The 21,796-nt window shown below is 40.6% G+C and overlaps 1 protein-coding gene across 1 annotated transcript in view; it reads right to left on the minus strand.

Moving 5' to 3' along the window:
* The window catches only part of LOC122551725 (low-density lipoprotein receptor-related protein 1-like), a 1,892,490-nt gene that overhangs the window by 882,647 nt on the left and 988,047 nt on the right, over positions 1–21,796 (minus strand). The window contains exons 13-14 of the mRNA XM_043694091.1: positions 17,575–17,794; positions 15,711–15,909 (exon numbers count right to left, since the gene is read on the minus strand). Of these exons, the coding sequence (XP_043550026.1) occupies positions 15,711–15,909; positions 17,575–17,794 (419 nt within the window). The remainder of the gene's footprint in view (positions 1–15,710; positions 15,910–17,574; positions 17,795–21,796) is intronic.

Consider the following 21,796-nt stretch of genomic DNA (forward strand, 5'->3'; position numbering starts at 1 on the left):
TCGTTCCTTAGATTGGAAGCCCACATCTGTTTAATAATATTTCAGCTATTCCCTGTATAGTTTTAGCAGAACCTCCATATATTTATATTCCATTCGCTATGAAATAAAAGGCAACATTTCCATTTGCTTTCCTTATTACACATTGAACTTGGATGCTAGTTCTTGGTGATTTGTCGACCAGGAATCCTAAATTCCCCTGTTCTGTAGCTTTCTACAGTATTTCTCTAGGAGAAAGTGAGGACTGCAGATGCTGGAGATCAGAGCTGAAAAATGTGTTGCTGGAAAAGCGCAGCAGGTCAGGCAGCATCCAAGAAGCAGGAGAATCGACGTTTCAGGAACCCTGAAGAAGGGCTTATGCCCGAAACATCGATTTTCCTGCTCCTTGGATGCTGCCTGATCTGCTGCGCTTTTCCAGCAACACATTTTACAGTATTTCTCTATTTAAATAATATTCAGTTCCTCTATTCTTCCTATCAAAATACATAAACTCACATTTTCCAACAATTTATTCCACCTGCCAAGTTTTTGCCCACTTGATCAATGTCTATATCCCTTCGTAAACACTCTGCATTCACCTCACTTTTTGCCTTCCTATCTATTCTTCTGCAAACTTGGCTACAGTCCATTCATTTTCCTCAGCTTCTTTGATACCTTCTATTTTCATCAACTGAGGACTGCCAACTATTGGACCCACCCCACCCCTCTTTCCACCCTTACCCCTCCACCCCACACCTTGACTGTGCTTGACACATTTCCTACAGATCTGCCATCACATCATCTCCCCCTTCGCAAACCATGAGCAGTTTCCATTTCTTCCCAACAGCTTATGTATTCAACAGATTATTTTTCACCATTTCTACATGTTTCACTATTATGTCAAAAACACACAGATCTCACCATCCCCATCCTTCAGTTCAGCAAATACTGTTCCTTTTGTGATATCTCGGTCCATTCCTCAATTACCCCAAATATCATTCTCTTCCTATGGCACCTCGCTTGAGATGTAATAGTTGTCCTTTTCTCTCCTCTCTCCTCACATAAGGCCGGAAACACTACTTCAATGTAAAGCAACAGTTTACTTGTGGTTCTTTCAGTTTTGTTGTTCACAAGGTGGTCTCTTCAACGTTAGGATGATGAAATGCAGTTTGGTGACCACTTTGAGAAAATCTCCATTCTGTCTGCAACTATGATCATGAGTTTCCAATAACTTCTCATTTTAATTCTCCACCTTTTGTCTGATTTTTCTTTACTCAGCCTACTGCACTATTCCTGTACGTCTCAACACTAGATAGAGGAGCAACATTTCATCTTTCAACTCAACATTTTACACATGCACAAACCTTAGACTAAATTTAACAATTTCAGACCATAAACTGTTGTTCCCATTTTATTGAATTTTTTTCTTTCAGTCTGCAATGCAATTGCACTAGTTGGTAAATTGAAATTGTTTTGTTCCTTTTTCATGCCATTTCTGTTACCTGTAGCCCTGTAGGAATAATTTTTCTGTATGGACTCTCTCCTGTCTTCTATCTTGCTGTAGAATTTTGTTTAGTCCTGGTTACAACCACACTAGGTCAAATCTACAACTTCTCAATTTATCTCGGTTTTGATGAAAGTTCACAAACCTAAACACTGTGGGCAGCCGGGTGCTCTGGTTTCCTCCCACAGTCCAAAGATGTGCAGGTCAGATGAATTGGCCATGCTAAATTGCCCGTAGTGTTAGGTTAAAGGGGTAAATGTATGGGTGGGTTGCGCTTCGGCGAGTCGGTGTGGACTTGTTGGCCCGAAGGGCCTGTTTCCACACTGTAAGTAATCTAATCTGATCTAATTTCACTCAATTCCCTCTTTACACAGAAGGTCTCTAACCTGAGAGTTTTTTTGCAGAATTTCTATGTCCCCAGTGCAGGATTTTTATGTCCCCAGTGTAAACTTGTACGTGGCTCAAGTAATAATCCTGCAATTATAACCTTTGAGGTGTTCTTTTTTAATTTAGTCCTTATCCAGTGATAAAGAGCTGCTAGTATTTCCATTAATCTAACAGACAGGTTGGTTAGATCAAAACCTCTGGCTGGAATCTTATTGGTATCTGAGCGACATGAAATATGGTGAGATTGGTGGCAGAATCAGATGAGAAGTCTGGTAAGGCCTATCCTGATATTGGGAACATCTTGGAGCATCTCTGTTGGCAGAAAAAAAATTGTTATTTCTTTTGCCATTTGTAATCTAAAGCCGAATGAGAGGAATATGGAGAATTACTTTAGCATGAAAATGAAATGCCAGTTTTGAGGTCAGCTAGTTCTCAGAGATCTTGAGACATTCTGATAAGCTTGAAGTGTTTTGCAGATAAAAACACACTCACTATATTCATGCATCTACCAAGCTTGGAGTGATAGAGACCCAATAGACTGCTTGAACATCCTCAATGGTTGATTTGCCACAATCCTCCAGATCACAGAAATCCAGAAATTCAACATCCTCTGATGAAGACATCCCTCTTCACTTTGGTCTTAAATTCTCAAATGATTGGAGCTGAGTGGAATTGGTTCTTGTTTTACGACAGAGAAAAGAACTAGCTGCTTGGTGAGTCTCTGTTGTATCAATATTGGTGGCAGTTTTAATAAAATATATAAAAGGTAACATAAGTAAGTGAATAATGTAATGAAATAATGAATTGTTTCTCATTAAGGAATATTATTCAGGTGTTCTGTCAAGGCTGGAGCATTTGGAAACTCCTGAAAATTATTGTGGTCCCAGGCAGCGAGGCCTGCAGAAATATTTGAAGTTGACACAGCATCAGCTCAGAGTTTATAGCCTAGGGGTTGAATCACAGACATTGTGATGAATAAGGAAGGGGAAAAGTTATCTGGATTCTTTGTACCAGGTAACTTAGATACAGTTTTCTAATTTGGTCAAGGACAGGAGGGACAGTGAATAAGATAGACAAGAAAACCCAGAGAGCAAACATGCTGAAATTTCAGCCTCTGTATGAGGTCTGAGCTTCTCTGAACCTGTTTGGATAGGAGCAGGGTGACAGAACGGATCTGCAAAGTGTATGGCTCTACAGTACAGGAATAACTTATGAGAAGGTGATAGTACAGTGCATGAGGATTGACACTGTTTTCTGCAGTATTGTGTGAGAGTAGAGACAGCTATGTTGCCTGCACAGTGCCAGGTTTTTGTACATTTGCTCAGGGTAGGAAAATAAATTACAGTCGGAAGGGAAGGAGTCGGTGATCATGGTCCATGTAGTTACTAATGACATGTAAGAACTAGGATAGAGTTTCTTCGCAGACAATAAGGAGATAAGGACTAAATTAAAAAAGAACACCTCAAAGGTTATAATTGCAGAATTATTACTTGAGCCACGTACAAGTTTACACTGGGGACATAAAAATAGAGAGAATACACAGCTCCAAGACAAGTGGGGAAGAAGTGGGTTCCAAGTTTGGACCACTGGCACCAGTACAGGAGAAAATGGTTGTTCTATTGGGGTGGGTGAACCGTGATGCAAGCTGGGGACAATGTTGTCTTAAACCACACAATTAGGATAGTTAGGAAAGGGTTTTAAACTCAACAGTGAGGACAGAGGGATCAAGTGTTGACAGAAATTCTGGTCTCCCTCCTGAAAGAAAGATGTTGTGAAACTTGAAAGGGTTCAGAAAAGATTTACAAGGATGTTGCTAGGGTTGGGGTGGTTTGCGATGAAAGGAGAGGCTGAATCGGTTGGGGCTGTTTTCTCTGGAGCGTCTGACATTATACAGGTCTTAAAAATCATGTGGGATATACATAGGGTAAATAGACAAGATCTATTCACTGGGTTGGGGACTCCAGAACTAGAGCGCACAGGTTTAGGGTAAGAGGGGAAAGATATACAAGGGACCTAAGGGGCAACTTTTTCATGCAGAGGGTGATGCGTGTTTGGACTGAGCTGCCAGAGGAAGTGGTAGATGCTAGTACAATTAAACATTTAAAAGGCATCTGAATGGGTTCATGAGGAGAAAGAGTTTACAGGGATATGGGCCAATTGCTGGCAAATGGGACAAGATTAATTTAGTTTATCTGGTCAGCGTAGATGAGTTGAACCGAAGGGTCTGTTTCTGTGCTGAACATTTCTACGACTCCTTGTAGTTTATCAAAGAGTAGAGACGAGGCAAAAAACAAAAATAGAAATATGGGAAATGAGGGTCAGAGAATAGCAGGAAGGGCAGAGAGGAAAAAAAACCCTAAGAGTACACAATCAATTAAGGCAACTATTACAAAGGTAAAAAGATAAAACAAAAAAATACTTTTCGTCAATGCTTGCACAGTCTGTAACAGAATAAACAAATGGTTCGCATGCATTGAAGCAAATAAATATGATCAGAATGCTTTACGATGAAAAGCCTAGGTGTAATTTTGAGAGATATTGGACATTCAAGAAAAAAATAGAAAACTAGATATAGGGAGGGGTAGCACTGTCAATAATGCCACTAGCAATAATACCGCTCGGCTACCATTTTTCCATTTTTGGTACAAGGTCGACACTTCCCATTTGCAAATTTTGTTTACTGTTGTCATGAATGTTGATCAGGCTTTTCTGTCAGGAGTCATCTTTGTAAATTGCTGTACTAAAATTTTTCATTTGACATTAATATGTCAACTGTCACAGTGTAACGTAATGGTCTGGCCACCTGGTGTCACCAAGTCACTGAACTTCTGAAATGGCTCTTTAAATGTTAAAACTCATGTGCATATTTCAAAAAACATTGTCAATGACATCAGTAGATTTTCAGTAATTATACAAAGTTAACATACAAAGATGGAAGAAAATGCATCCAAAAACATCCTTGGAAGTATCATCAGCAAAGAGGGAGAAGTCATGCCAATTTACCCATTCAGATTTGGTTGATTTTTAATATATTCAGGTATAAAAATAAACTATTCAATTAAATGGAATCTTCGATTCACTTAGGTGTTAAAACTGCACCACATTTTAATTGACTACCATTTGGGAATAAATTCTTTCATCATCGGGTTGGCTTTTTCCTAACTTCAAACCAAGGTCATCTGTATAATTACAACACAGCCTTATGATTTTCAATTCCCTGTTTAAATTGGCACTCATATGTGCCAAAGGGTTTGATGAGTAATTTTTACCACCGTTGAAGCTGTTAGTCTGACGTTCTGCATCAGTTCCTTTCAATTTTAAGAATTACATTTCCTCAAATAACACAAAGAGTACAGTATTACATTTCTGAGCCTTTTCCCACTCTCCCTTTTCTATATCAGGGGCCATATTTTAGATTAGTCACACAGCTGAATCAATTCTTCTTGGTTGCCAGAGTATTACTCTGGGTTTGTTGTCACTAAAATAGAATGAGACAGGTTGTAACTAAAATGGTAGCCATCGTAGGGGATGGTTCACAATGTAATTGCAACAATTTCCTGCCTGACATGAATGATACTTACCAGGAAACTTGTTTGGACACCAATTTAGGGCTGTGTAATGAGCGCATGGCAAAAGTGATTCTTCAGAATCAATATTTGAGGCTGAATGATTTCATAAGTGTGGCAATAAAATTTAACTTTTTTTCTATTCACTGATGGGATATGGGCATCGCTAGCAAGGCCCTCATTTATTGCCCATTCCTAGCTGCCCTTGAGATGGTAATGGTGAGCTACCTTCTTGAACCACTGCAATCTATTTGACGCTTGCCACTAGGGAGGGAGCTCCAGGAATGTGATCCAGTAACACTGAAGGAACAGCATATATTTCCCAGTCAGGATGGTGAGTGACTTGGATGGGAACCTGCATTTGTGTTGTCATGTATTTGCTGCCCTTGTCCTTCTATATGGTAGCAGTCATGAATTTGGAAAGCCTTGGTAAATGTCTGCAGCACATCTTAGATGCACTGCAGTTACTGAGCATTGGTGGTAAGTGACTGAATGCTTGCGGATGTGCTGCTTATCAAGAGGGCAGCTTTCTCCTCAATAGTGTCAAGCTTTTTGATAACATGAGCTGCATTCTTCCAGGCAAATGAGAAGTATTCCTTCACACTCTTGGCTTGTGCCTTGTAGATAGTGAACAGGCTTTGGAAAGTCAGGAGGTGAGTTACTCACTGCAGGATTCCAAGCCTCTGACCTGCGCTTGTATTCAGGGCATTAAAGGACCAGTCCAGTTCAATTTTTGTTTAGCTTAAACATGGGAAAATAACATCTGTCAAATAACATTGGTAGCACAGTAATATAGGTGTCACACATGATATGGAGTATTTTCAGCAAATGAACACCATGTTGACAGCAGTTTTGTGAATAAAACTCTTCCAAAGTTTTGAAGTCACAAAATAATAATGAATCAGAAAAAATAATTTGCAAGCTTAAAAAATAATACGAGTTATTTGATGGCAATTAACCTATGTGATTTGTAGGATTGTACTTGTCATTTTTCGTTCTCCAGTTGACTCACCTTGTCACATTATTCTTTTGAAATATTACTGCATAAATATTATGGTTCTGCTCAGTTGCTGGTGAAGGCAATGGTGCAAGAACCTGTCTGATGAGTCACACTGATGTGGGCTGCTTTACAATTTCTACTTCACATTCTGACAAGGGCTGCTGTTTTGATTACTCATGTACACACCATCTAATAAGATCTTGGTACATACTTACATCAGTAGGGCTTCTCATAAGAACATAAGAAAACAACAAACAGGAGCATGTGATTGGGAGAGAGTGGGTGGATGTACAACAAGTCAGCATCCTTGAGAATCTTTGGAATCTGAGCTGGGGCTATGTCGCGGAGAGGGAAAGAGTACCTCAACAGTGCATCTTAGGAGGCAGTCACATCCCTTAGATTATTCACATTGAAGTTACTTCATTGTCAGGTACAAAGAGTGTGACTGTGAGTAAAGTCTGGTATTGGGATCCAAAATCTAGCTTTGGAGAAGTCTCAGCCAGTTCCCTTAGCTAATAAGTACAGAGGAATCTCAATTATCCAAACGACATGGGTGGGGAGTATTTTATTGGATAATCAAATGTTCGGATAATCGAGGTTCCTCTGTACAAGGTTCTTGCTCCTTATGTGAATGAGAGCACATATTGCAAAGACAATAACCAAATAGTGAAAGCACTGAAGTACAAAGTTCAATTCATGTGTGAGGACTTCAGACACATTTAGACCTAATAGGGGATAGCTCAGACAAAATACCCTGTTCTCTGCAACAAAAACAGAGTCACCATATGTCTGTTGCCTACTTGGTGCCAAGGCTTATGACATCTCTGCTGGACTGAAGAAGAACTTGGAATGGGTGGAAAAGAATTGAATTATTGTGGTCTAAAGTAGGTAGGATTATGAAAGAGGAACCGCTAAGCAATTTCAAACAACTTGGGGATAAATTAGAAAGTAGAACTATAAAGGTAATAATCTCAGGATTACTACTCAATAAACAATAGACAATAGATGCAGGACAAGGCCATTTGGCCCTTCAAGCCAGCACCACCATTCATTATGATAATGGCTGATCATCCACAATCAGTATCCTGTTCCTGCCTTATCCCCATAACTCTTGATTCCACTAACTTTAAGAGCTCTATCCATCTCTTTCTTGAAAGTTTCCAGAGACTTGACCTCCACTGCCTTATGGGGCAGAGCATTCCATACATCCACCACTCTCTGGGTGAAGAAGTTTCTCTCAACACTGTTCTAAATGGCCTACCCCTTATTTTTAATCTGTGTCCTCCGATTCTGGACTCACCCATCAGCAGAAACATGCTTCCTGACTCCAGAGTGTCTAATCCTTTAATAATCTTATATGTCTCAATCAGATTCCCTCTCATCCTTCTAAACTCTTGTGTATACAAGCCCTGTCGCTCCAATCTTTCAACATATGATAGTCCCGCCATTCCGGGAATTGACTTCGTGAACCTACGCTGTACTCCCTCAATAGCTAGAATGTCCTTCCTCAAATTTGGAGACCAAAACTGCACATAATACTCCAGGTGCAGTCTCTCCAGGGCCCTATACAGATGCAGAAGGACCTCTTTGCTCCTATACTTAATTCCTCTTGTTATGAAGGCCAGCATGCCATTAGCTTTCTTCATTGCCTGCTGTACCTGCATGCTTGCTTTCATTGACTGATGTACAAGAGCACCTAGATCTCATTGTACTTCCCCTTTACCTAACTTGACTCCACTTAGATCCTAATCTGCCTTCCTGTTCTTGCCACCAAAGTGGATAACCACACATTTATCCACATTAAACTGCATCTGCCATGCAGCTGCCACCCATCTAGTCTGTCCAAGTCACCCTGTATTCTCATAACATCCTCCTCACATTTCACCCTGCCACCCAGCTTTGTGTCATCAGCAAATTTGCTAATATTATTTTTAATGCCTTCATCTATATCATTAATGTATATTGTAAACAGCTGCGGTGCCAGTATCGAACATGTGGTACCCTATTGGTCACTGCCTGCCATTCCAAAAGGGATCAGTTTACCACGACTCTTTGCTTCCTGTCAGTCAGCCAATTTTCAATCCAAGTCAGTACCTTGCCCCCAATACCATGTGTCCTAATTTTGCTCACTAACTTCCTCTGTGGGACTTTATCAAAGGTTTTCTGAAAGTCCAGTTACAACATATCCTGTTACTGCTATCCAAATGAGTCGTAATTTCATCTTTTATCATTGACTCCAGCATATTTCCTACCACTGACGTCAGGCTAACCGGTCTATAATTCCCTGTTTTCTCTCTCCCTCCCTTCTTGAAAAGTGGGACAACATTAGCTATCCTCCAATCTGCAGGAACTGATCCTGAATCGATAGAACATTGGAAAATGATCACCAATGCATCCACGATTTCTAGAGCCACCTCCTTAAGTAATCTGGGATGCAGACCATCACGTCCTGGGGACTTATCAGTCTTCAGACCTAATAGTCTATCCAACACCATTTCCTGCCAATATAAATTCCCTTCAGTTCATCCATTACCCTCGGTCCTTCAGCCACTATTACATCTGGAAGATTGCTTGTGTCTTCCCCAGTGAAGACAGGTACAAAGTACCTATTCAACTCTTCTGCCATTTCCTTGTTCCCCAGAATAAATTCACCCATTTCTGTCTTCAAGGGCCCAATTTTAGTGTTAACCATTTCTTTTCTTTTCACATACCTAACAAAGCTTTTACTATCCTCCTTTATATTTATGGCCAGTTTGCCTTTGTACCTCATGTTTACTCTGCATATTGCTGTTTTAGTTATCCTCTGTTGCTCTTTAAAAGTTTCTCAGTCCTCCGTCTTCCTGCTCATCTTTGCTATGTTATACTTCTCTTTTATCTTTATACACTCCTTAACTTCCCTCATCAGCCACAATCACCCCTACCTCCCCTTAGGATCTTTCTTCCTCTTTGGAATGAACTGATCCTGCACCTTCTGCATTATACCCAGAAACACCTGCCATTGTTGTTCCACTGCCATCCCTGCTAGGGTATTGAACTTTGGCCAACTCCTCCCTCATAGCTCCATAGTTCCCTTTGTTCAACTGCAAAACTAACACTTCTGATTCTCCCTTCTCCCTCTCAAATTGCAGATTAAAACTTATCATATTATGGTCACTACCTCCTAATGGCTTCTTTACTTCGAGGTCTCTGATCAAATCTGGTTCTTTGCACAATGCCAGATCCAGAATTGCCTTCTCCCTGGTAGGGATGGAAATGTGTTGCTGGAAAAGCGCAGCAGGTCAGGCAGCATCTAGGGAACAGGAGAATCGACGTTTTGGGCATTAGCCCTTCTTCAGGAATGAGGAAAGTTGGTCCAGCAGGCTAAGATAAAAGATAGGGAGGAGGGACTTGAGGGAGGGGCGTCGGAAATGTGATAGGTGGAAAGAGGTCAAGGTGAGGGTGATAGGTCAGACTGGGGGGGGGGCGGAGAGGTCGGGAAGAAGATTGCAGGTTAGGAAGGCGGTGCTGAATTCGATGGATTTGACTGAGACAAGGTGGGGGGAGGGGAAATACCTTGTCTCAGTCAAATCCATCGAACTCAGCACCGCCTTCCTAACCTGCAATCTTCTTCCCGACCTGCCACATCGGATGCAGAGGATGCAATAGATGATATGTGTGGAGGTACAGGTGAATCTGTGGCGGATAGGAGAAAGTGAGGACTGCAGATGCTGGAGACCAGAATTGAAAAATGTGATGCTGGAAAAACACAGCAGGCCAGGCCAGGCAGCATCCGAAGAGCAGGAGAATCGACGTTTCGGGCATAAGCCCTTCTTCAGGAAGCCCTTCTCCTTGGTAGGCTCTAGTACAAGCTGTTCTAAGAATCCACCTCGGAGGCATTCCACTAACTCCCTTTCTTGGGGTCCAGTACAATCCTGATTCTCCCAGTCTACCTGCATATTGAAATCCCCCATAACAACTGTAGTAATACCTTTGCGACAGGCCAATTTCAATTCCTTATTCAACTTACACATTACATTCAGACTACTGTTTGGGGGCCTGTAGATAACACCCATTAGGGTTCTTCTACCCTTAGAATTTCTCAGCTTTATCCATACTGACTCTACTCCTGATTCTATGCCCCCCCCACCTCCCCTCGCAAGGGACTGAATATCATTCCTCACCAACAGGGCTGCCCCACCTCCTCTGCCTGTCAGTTTGTCCTTTCGATAGCACGTATCACCTTGAATATTGATTTCCTAAGCCTTGTCCACTTGAAGCCACGTCTCAGTTATCCCCACATTGTACCTGCCAATTTCCAGCTGAGCCTCAAGCTTATCCTTATTTCTTATGCTTTGTGCATTCATACATAATATTCTTAATTTGTTACTCCCCTCACCCTTCCTATCAATTCCTATTTCACTTGACCATACTGTATGATCCCTTCTTGAGTTTTCTGCTCCATTGATTCTATTGTCTTAACTTCTCTTCTTCTCACTTTCCTTTAACTTCCTCCTTAAATTTCCAGTTGTCCTCTCCCCCACTACTCAGTTTAAACACAAGGGTTTTTTGAGAACATGTGGGCAACACATTGGCATCCACTGGTTCGCATTGATGCCTCACAGTGCCAGGGACCTGGGTTTGATTCCAGCCTTGGTAACTATCTGCATGGAGTTTGCACATTCTCCCTGTGTCTGGATGGGTTTCTGCTGGGTGGCCTGGTTTCCTCCCACTGTCCAAAGTTGTGGCCAGTTAGGTGAATTAGCCACGGGAAATGTGGGGTCAGGGGGATGTGGATCTGGGTGGGACAGTCTTCAGAGAATCGGTGCAGACTTGTTGGGCTCCATGACCTTTACCTGTACTGCAGGGATTCTATGATTCTATGACATAACAGCTAAAGATTGTCGTGTATTAGCATTTCCAGGAGGCAAGTTGCCTTCTAAAAGTTTCTTGCACAAGATCGAAGCTCACAATGTTGCCATGGCTTGAGGATAGGTGAACACAGAGAAGACATACTTGAGATTAATGGGTCTTTTTCAAGACGGAAATGCACAACCAATGGAGTGTCTCCAGGAGAAGTCCTAGGGTTTCAATGACTGGTTGGAGCAAAATGTAAGGTATCCAATATGGTGAGATAAAAACAGGAATTTGCAAAATGGATAAAGAATTTATGGACAAACAGTTGGCAGATGGAGTTTAACTTAGGCTTGTGTGATTTACAACTAAAACTGACACAGCATGTTTGGAGATGAGCCATCTGTTTCCAGTCAGCTCGAGACAAAGAAAAATCTCAAAATCCATTATGTTAGAAGGGGTGCTGATGCTTTTAAAATTACCCATTCACCTCACATTGGAAATTCTGATGTCGGAGGGAAAGCAACATTGTCATCTTAGCAGCCTTCCAATTAGCCAATCAAGACAGACCCTCAGCACCTGTCTTTATGACATGGTTAAAATGTGAGCTTGCTGAATTGCTTATGTATACATTTCTGGTGTTCTGGGTCAGTTGTTGCTTGATGTACAGAGGGAGAGCACACCTCCTCATTAAGTTGGCTGCTTGCCTTGAACCTTCCATCTGTCTCCAAGTTGCTGGCTAGAAAGATGGACAGGTAGGTCAGGTCAACAGGGCAGTACCGAGATGCAAAACCTGCACCCATACCTCCTCCTCACTTCCATTCAAGACCCTAAAGGATAATATCAAATTCAGAAGAGATTTTCCTGCACATTCTCCCATCTAATTTACTTCATCTATTCTTCCCGATGTGGTATCCTATACATTAGGGAGACCAAGGGCCAATTTACACAGTGGTTCAGGGAACATCTCTGATCTGCACATACCAAACAACCCCAACACCCTGTGACCAACCATTTCACCTCCCTTGCCCACTCCCCCAAGGACATGCAAATACTGGGCATCCTCCACCACCAAATCAAAGCCACCCGCCAATTGGAGGAAGAACGCCTCATCTTTCGCCTTGGGACCCTACAACTACAGGGTATTAACCTTGACTTCACCAGTTTCCAAATCTCCCCTCCCCCCAATTCATCCCAGATACAACCCTTCAACTCAGCACTGACCTCTTGACCTGTCCTAACTGTTCATCTTCCTTCCCAACCATCCACTCCACCTTGCCCTCACAGACCTGTCACAATCAAGTGCAGCCACCTATTCTTCCTACCTACCTTCCGTCCAGTCTGACCCACACACCTTGCTCAGCCCCCTTCTCCCTTCACATTCCTGATGAAGAGCTTATATGCTGTGCTTTTTGTAGTGCCACACCTTTTGACTCTGGAATTAAGAGTCTACTGATGACCATGAATCAATTGTTCATTGTTGGGAAAAATAAACTTCCCTAATGTTCTTTAGGGAAAGAAACAACCATCCTTACCTGGTCTGGTCTACATGTGACTCCAAACCCAATTCAAAGTGGAAGACTCTTAACTGCCATCTGAGCAATTAGGTACAGGCAATAAATGCTGCCTGGCTAGCAACACCCTCATGCGGTGAAAGAATTTTTTTTTAAAAAGAAGAGAAACAAAAGTTTAAACAGAAAAGAAGACACCACAATCAGATCTACCATGATCTTATTGATTGTTGGAGCAGACTTAATGTGACCAATTAGCCTCATTCGGCACCTAATTGTTCTGTTCAGTTGTGCTTCATATTTTGAGTTGCCTCATGCTTCCATTTTATGGACATTCGCAGAACAGTTTATTCCTCCACATCTCCCACTTCCAGTCCTCCACTGTCAGGTCTTGTTTGTGAGTGGGCTGAGCTGTCAACAGATTATTCAGTCATCCAATCTGGGCTCTTGACTCATGATTCTGTGCTCAGTTTTTGGGATTAATTGGCATCCTACAGAGACAGCATTTCAATTGATTTCCTATCCATGTTGCACTTCAGTCAGTTATTCTTCCATGATGGGCTTCAGAGCAGAATCTTATTTTTACACAATAGCTTCATACACACAAACAGGCAAGGCTTTGCTCAAACACAGATACACATTTAATGATCTCTTCCCAGCAGAGATCATGCGTTGGTAATTCAGAAAGAGAAGGTTGGTTTGATCTTTTTTTTCTTCATATTCATTGGGCAATAAAACAAGCTGAGGACATTCCCCCACTCCTACCCCACCCTGGCAAATTGCCATCAGACTGAGCAAAAACTCAAAGTCAAGGTCCTCCCTAGATAATCTGTTAACAGCTCAGTGTATTCACAAACAAGCCCTGCTAGGAAATATTGATTACAACTCATTGAAATATGCTTAAGACCAAGTCATGACATCAGGCCAAGATACAAACATTGGCCAAACATCACCATTGGTATAATGACTTCTAGAACCACTGCGATTGCCACAAAAGCCTTTTGCAACCACTCACAGCAACCACCAAACAGTACCACCACTCTGTCTTCCTTGGATCACTGCATTACTCAAAACGTACACTTACTTAATGTGATTACTGCAATCTTTCCAGCCACTGCCTCACCTTTCAACACCATGAGATTGCAGCTATAATTTGTAATAATATTCATGTGTTGTCTAAAAGTAATGCAAATGGGACACATGGATTCTGTTACAAGCACAAAAATGCAGGAGAAGCTCAGCAAATCTGCCAGTATCTGTTGCAGTTTGAGTTTGGTATGGCTCTTCTCCAGAAAATGGATTGAAAATCTCTAGTGGCTTTACTTACAACTAAACCTATGTTTACAGTAGAGTAATCTCCAAACATATGCTCTGCCTTACATACTACAGTATAGACAGCCTGTAGCCATGTGACAATATCTGAGTACTTGGCTCCTTTGCACGGATCCCTTTAAGAGATACCACTCTAAACGTAACAAAAGTACACCATGCTCTCCGGTAATGCTGTGGAGAACAATTTAGAAAGATCACAATCAGTTGTTTAATATAAGATAATTATGTTTTTAAATCTAGAAACTTTACAGCCCTTACTCACAAATCACAGGAGATGTTAATTTTAATAAGAAAGCATATTTTTTCAATTATTTCATATGAGTTGACATGTTTGGTGTTACCCTTTTTTTACAAACTGAGCTAAGCCCTCAAAAACTCACTTCTTTGGTCTTTAATCCTGCTTTTAGGCACTACACTTGCTTGCTGAAAGATGAAACTTTATCTGTCCTGTTATTTTCCTCCCTGCGAGGGACAGAGAGAGTGAATTTGGTCTACAGCAGCTGTATAAAATTGGCTTGTATCAAAATGACAGAGTTTATTCACCACACCCAATCTTCTTGACACAGCAGCTCCAAGAACAGTAGTTCAATCTCTTCCTGCAGGCCTGTTTTCAACTCTCCCTGCCATTTTTACTTGGTTTTAAATTAAATATCTAGACAATACTTTGTCAGCCAATTGAAAATAAGAACTGGCGTGGTAAAATATCAGCTCCTGTTTTGTTCTGAGCACAGTTTGCATTTTGGCAAGGATCAGATCGACATCCCTCCTCCAATCAGATTCTGCGATTATCTAATTTTTGTTCTCTGTAGTAGGTGCAAACAAACATAGGCAATTTGATCCTCAAAAAAAGCAAGATGTACGTGATAAGCATTCAGACAACAGATAAAAATAAAATTGTTGAAGCAGAACGACATAATGCATACATAAATAAACCTCTACAGAGGAGGAACAGTGAGAATAGTTGTCATAAGCAAAAAGAAACCCATCCAGTGAAACGATTATGAAACAAAGAGTATTTTCAACCTTTATCATTTGCATATATAGTTTGCATATATCATATTTTTAATATAATAGAATGTTTTGTCTATAATTGATCTTTTCCCAACGAAAGGAGCAGGATTTAAACATGAACTAGGAAGTTTTGTTGATTTCCAGGAAGGGGTTACTCTGTATATTACAGACACACGATAGTGCCATTTTCCATTTGGAATGATTTTTAGAAACTCATCTGAGTGAGACAAGTCAAAAATGAAAATAAAAGGCACTTGCAGTTTGTGTTTGCACAAAAAAATGTTGCTGTTCATTCATAAATAACTGCTCAGACACTCCTGCAAGGTGCCACATTTTTCACAGTAAACCCCATGAGAGATTTCTTACTGTGTCTTCTGTTATTTTGCATTTTAACAGGATTTTTAAATCATGATGGATTAACGTTTCTTTGACTATTTTGTTCAGCTATCTCCACTAAGCTTCTTGTAACAAGAAATAATTAAAAGCTAGATTTACAAAATAACATCTATCATGTCCTTACATACCTATTAATTTAAGAATTGTCCAATTAAATGAAATAATTAGCTTGTTTTAGCATCCCACATGTACAGTACCTTGTAGCTGTTGTTGCTGCTGAGCATCATAGATTCTCAGTCCAAATAATGGCGGCCTTTCTTTTCGAAGCAGTGAAACATTCTTTGATATTAAATCCAATTGAAAGATTGTTCCATTTGTGTATTCAGTCCAGAAAATAAATTTTCCATAATGTGACAATCCAAAGGGATGATTCACTTCTTTCCCACCATATACTATCTGTAATATGTGTAAAACATAAAAACAAATAACATTAAAAGCTAATAGAACTTGATGGAAAAAAAGAAAACAAAGTCAGGGATGCATACATCACTGATAGTTACAAAAATCAGTGGATAAAGTGTTTTAAGTACATTTTGCAAAATTGATTATTGCTGTGCATAATGTTTTGTCTGAAATATGTATGGTGATATGATAGTATGATATAATCCAGCATTCAGTGTAATATTTTCTTCAAAGTATAGGAGATGTCAGAGGTAGGTTCTTTACACAGAGAGTGGTGGGTACGTGGAATGCACTGCCAGCAGTGGTAGTAGAGTCAGATACATTAGGGACATTCAAACGACTCTTAGATAGACACACGGATGATAGTAAAATGTAGCATACGTAGGTTAATTTGACCTTAGAGTAGGATAAAAGGTCAGCAAAACATCGAGGGCCAAAGGACCTGACTTGTGCTGTACTGCTCTATATTCCACGTTCTATGTATGTGAAATATTTAGGACAGAAATTAGGCTGCATGACTGTGTGTGCAGTGCAGACAGGGACTGTGAATGAGAGTGCAGTGGTCAGTCTGTGTGCTTGTAATGCTGAACCTGAGGCACCCCTGGTATTTGGCTCAGGGCATCATTTCCATCAGATAAAAAACTGTGGAGAATAAGGGCAGCTCATGAATGAAGTCCCTTGAAGGTTGGGCCTCATCTACTGTTACAGAAAGGTGAGTGCTAGGCAAATGATTTAAGGTGTGGCGGTGGGAGCAATAACTAGTGGCTAGGATAGGTGAAGGCATCAGTGGTGGATGAGGGGCAAACAGTGATTGAGGGTGTGGGAGTACGGGATAGCTGTGGTTAGCATTTTAAATGGGAAAGTTATTAAAAACACTGCTACTATAGTTCATAAATTATACATTATTGATAGCATCTTACAAGATAGTCCCTTTCAGACCTACATATCCATCACAAAATTAGACCTGGCTTTCCTGAGTATATCCACTGGGAACAGTGCAAGCTAATCTGTTGGCTTGGTTAGCTCAGTTGGCTGGATGGCTGATTAGTGATACAAAACAGCATGATTTCAACTCCTGCACCTGCTGAGATCAATATTGCACCTCACTTGAAACAAGGTGGCCCTCTAGATAAACACACCATCAGTGGTTGTGACTTAGTGAGGAAAGTGGACTGTAGTGATTTTCATTTATAGATTGGAGTTAACCCAAGGGAAGGAAATAATGACTGTTTCACTTTATGCTCTGTACACTGTTTTTGAGTATTACTGGTGTATTTGATGGTACATTTCCAGCTTGTAATGAATTACTGCCCAATATACTCGAGGGTAGATTGGCCTTTTAGCATCCAAGTAAAGGGCACTAAATAGCTAAGCAATGGTGTTTATAGTTAACGAGCCTCTTTCCTGTTCATTTGATTTAGTTTGTGCAGAATTCCATGAAACGTAACTGTTGGAAAAGTGCATCATTGAGTTCCTATCACTAAATTAATTTTAGGGGACAGTTTCCACACTGTAAGAAATCTAATCTAATCTAAAAAAAGATGGTGGGTTTTTAAAAAAAATTATTCTCTTAATTGTAAAATCTTTTTTTTTTAATTTGCATCTTAGTGCCATGAATTGCATAGTTGTTTTCAATGGCACAAAAGAAAGGGCACTCACCATTCTATCTGTGCCATTTAAAAAAATCCTTTCAATGTGATCGTAGTACGCATCACACCAATACAGTATTCCATTGTTATAGTCGAGGGTTAAACCATTTGGCCATAGCATCATTGTTGTCACAAAGAGCTGGCGATTGGAACCATCCATCCAAGCTTTCTCAATTCTTCCTGTCATGTTGTCTATTTCTTCCTCTTCCCAATCTGTCCAGTACATCCATCTGCACATAAAGCAGTAACACACATTATGTTTTTGTTGTGAACAATACACTACCGTAATAGTCAATAGTAACGTCAATTTCATGTAAAAGGTGACCCCCGATTTTTGGCCAAATATATGGAATTTTCCATATATCTTATATATAAGTCGGCCCTAGTTCTTCACAGATAACAGATCAATGTTTATGAGTCAGTGTGCCAGCTGTCACTTTCCTTTCCAGCTTTCCAGTTTGCTGGTTGTTGTGTTCCATCCAGGGTTTTCAGAATTATCATAATTTTTTTTTTCTTCATTCATTTAGAAATCAATTGTGCTTCTGCTATTGGTATGGTATGAATTTTGACGAGCATGAATTTCAGCCCATCAAAAGTAGTACCCATGTAATATTCGACTCCATAAAGTTTACCTTAAAAAGTAGTCAAAAATATTTGACGATTACTCGAGTATATATGGTAAGTTACATTTGATAGAGTCTCTATGCTGTGTTCTCTGAAATCTTTGACTAACAGTTCTTTTGCCATGTTTCCAAAAAGGAATAGAGTTTTGATTATCTGCATATGTGATATACAGTCGCAGTTATAACTTGCACTGAAATTCTAAATTATACAAGTCACAGATGATTTAGTATACTATATTTAAAATAATATACAGAAAGTATACAGGAACATGATAGTCATACTCTAAAGAATATTCTTAAATTTAAAAATAACTAATTACTTTACTACACACATTCAAGTTCATTATTTCTTTGTTGTCCAAAAAATTGCTGAGGGAAAGTATAGGTTGTTTAGTCCAATAAACATATGTGTGCATTCACTTTGATTTAACATATATTTTAGGTTAACGAATGAAACCTTTAGCTATTAATAAGAGAAGTTTCATGAAAATTATATTATTTGGCTATTGAAATCTAACAGTCAAAACTGCTACAGTTTAATTTTAACAAACACTTCCTGTGAATATTTGTTGGATCTGTAAATGATAGGTTTTCTTTACACTTAAATGTTCAATATTTTTGACTGAATTAAAGAACGTATGGTCCCAATAATTATGACAAAGCTGAATGATGATAAAACGTGCTGAAGCATGCTAAGTACAGTCAGCCTGAAATTCTCTTGATGCAGCTGGAATCAGTATCTGCACAATGCTGCCTCTGGCAAGACATTATCGATCTCTCCTTCTATGCATCATATGCGTGAATCAAGTGCTGTCTCCTGAGGGACGGTAATGGGGCTAGCAGTACTGACAGCAATACCCTTGCATTCCTTTGAGAACCACTTCCCTGCTGTTGATACCACACAATACATGTACAAACTTGTACATTTATTCAATACGCATGCTTCAGCTACTGTTTCAAGAGTAAAGTACAGGGCCAGATTTTCCAAGGAGTAGCAGTCATATATAGATTGTCTCTGCTCCTTCTCTTTTATGCAATGAAAGAGTTTCACACTTCTGACAGGAGGTTCCACTCTAACAGCACCCTCATTGTCCAGTCAGGGAAAAGCAAACAGTGCCTCTTTTCTCATAGCTGCTGGTTACAGTATTCTGAAACAAAAAGGTCCAGAATCACAGACAACCACTTTGACAGCAGCTGCCCAATGGGTAGCCAGTTGGATACAAGAGGGTAAATCAAGTCTCAGCAAATATAGAGGAAGCATGTCAGCTCTGATGTTGGGGGTATGTTGGCTCCTATGGGGCAGAGAGGGTGTTATGTCTGGCGGTGGAGGAGAGGATATCGGGTCCTGGAGCTTGACGTAAATGATCGGGTCTGGTGGAGTGGGACAGTGGTGTCAGAGTGTTCAGGCTAAAAAGACTGTTGGCTGAACCATTGTGCCTCATGCAGTACCTGTTCCTTCTTCAGTCATTATTTTTTAAAAAATATACGACCAAAGTAATTTCACAGAAATCCACAATAGCAGCACTTGCCAAAGAAAGTCAGCATGGAGAAAGTGAGGACTGCAGATGCTGTAGATCAGAGCTGAAAATGTGTTGCTGGAAAAGCGCAGCAGGTCAGGCATCATCCAAGGAGCAGGAGAATCGACATTTCGGACATGAGCCCTTCTTCAGGAATGAGGAAAGTGTGTCCAGCAGGCTAAGATAAAAAGTAGGGAGGAGGGACTTGGGGGAGGGGCGTTGGAAATGCGATAGGTGGAAGGAAGTCAAGGTGAGGGTGATAGGCTGGAGTGCGGGTGGGGCGGAGAGGTCAGGAAGAAGATTGCAGGTTAGGAAGGTGTTGCTGATTTCGAGGGTTGGGACTGAGACAAGATGGGGGAGGGGAAGTGAGGAAACTGGAGAAATCAGAGTTCATCCCTTGTGGTTGGAGGGTTCCTAGGCGGAAGATGAGGCGCTCTTCCTCCAGCCATCGTGTTGCTATGGTCTGGCGATGGAGGAGTCCAAGGACCTGCATGTCCTTGGTGGAGTGGGAGGGGGAGTTAAAGTGTTGAGCCATGGGGTGGTTGGGTTGGTTGGTCCGGGTGTCCCAGAGGTGTTCTCTGAAACGTTCTGCAAGTAGGTGGCCTGTCTCCCCAATATAGAGGAGGCCACATCGGGTGCCCCAATATAGAGGAGGCCACATCAGGTGCCCCAAGTCAGCATGTCTGGCAGCATCTGTGGAAAGAAAACACTGCCATTTCTCTCACAGATGCTATCAGACTGCTCAGTTTCTTCAGCAATTTCTGTTTCTGTGTGTCTCAGATAGGGTGATTGAGTCATAGAGATGTACAACATGCAAAAGACCCTTCAGTCTGATCTGTCTATGCTGACCAGATGTCCTAAATTAATCTAGTCCCATTTGTAGGCATTTGGCCCATATCCCTCTATAACCTTCCTATTCGCATCCCCATTCAGATGGCTTTTAAACTGTTGTAATTGTACCAGCCTCCGTCACTTCCTCCAGAGACAAAAAACTCTAGATATTGGAATCCAAAGTAGACAGGCAGGAGGCTGGAAGAACACAGCAATCCAGGCAGCATCGGGACGTCCTAAAGAAGGGTTACACCTGGAACATCAACTTCTCCACCTCCTGATGCTGCCTGCTTGCTGTGTTTTTTCAGCCCATCACTTTGTCCCTCATCTCATTCCATACACGCACCACCCGCTGCATGAAAAGATTGCCCCTTAAGTCCCTTTAAAGTCTTTTCCTTCCCACCTTAAACCTATGCCCTCTAGTTTTGGACTCACCCAGCCTTGTCTATTTACCATATCTAATCCCTTCATGATTTTATAAACATAAGGTCGACCTCAGCCTTGTCTCCAGTATCCAAAGCTCTTTGTTTTATTTCTTACATAGGAATCAATGTTTTGTTTTTGGTCATTCGCTTTCATTTTATTTCAACTCTTGCAGCCTTTATTGCTTGGCAAAGAGTTTCTTTTTAAATAAAAAATGAATTTCCTCATGTTGAATCTACGTATGGTCACTATTCATCGATGAGAATTGGAAAGGATTGTTTGTAGACTATTTAAACACAAGGGATATCATTACTCAGAGAGCTCTTGTGGTATGGTGACCCTATCTTTGGGCTAAGAAAACACTTTGGTTCAAGCCCACCTGCTTCAAAGATGTAGTATAATATATCTAAACTATGTGAATTATTCATACTTCATAATTCAACTTGTTTCTATTTTACTAATGATATCCACATTTCAGCAAAAGTCACTCATCTAAATCTGGGTGACTCTCATTTACTAAGGCAATTGTGATACCCTCTTTAGTTTCAATATGCCTAACTTGGTAAGCGCCAAGGGTCAAAAGGGTGGATTTCCTGTTTTATTTGGCTTAGTTACAACCTGCATAAGCTTACTTCACCAGTGAGGATGATTGTGAAGATCTATCATAGATCTTGTCAATGATTTTACTAAACAATTATTATTCATTTTAATAGCTTTGTAATTATGCTCTGAATTGAGCAAATATGATGGTAGATTTCTAACATGAAATCAGCAAATCCAAAGTGTCCCAATGATTTCAGCATTGCACACTTTTCACTGTACTTTCTTGAGTACACGT

This window comes from Chiloscyllium plagiosum, chromosome 7 (assembly GCF_004010195.1).
Source record: "Chiloscyllium plagiosum isolate BGI_BamShark_2017 chromosome 7, ASM401019v2, whole genome shotgun sequence".
Lineage (NCBI taxonomy): Eukaryota > Metazoa > Chordata > Chondrichthyes > Orectolobiformes > Hemiscylliidae > Chiloscyllium > Chiloscyllium plagiosum.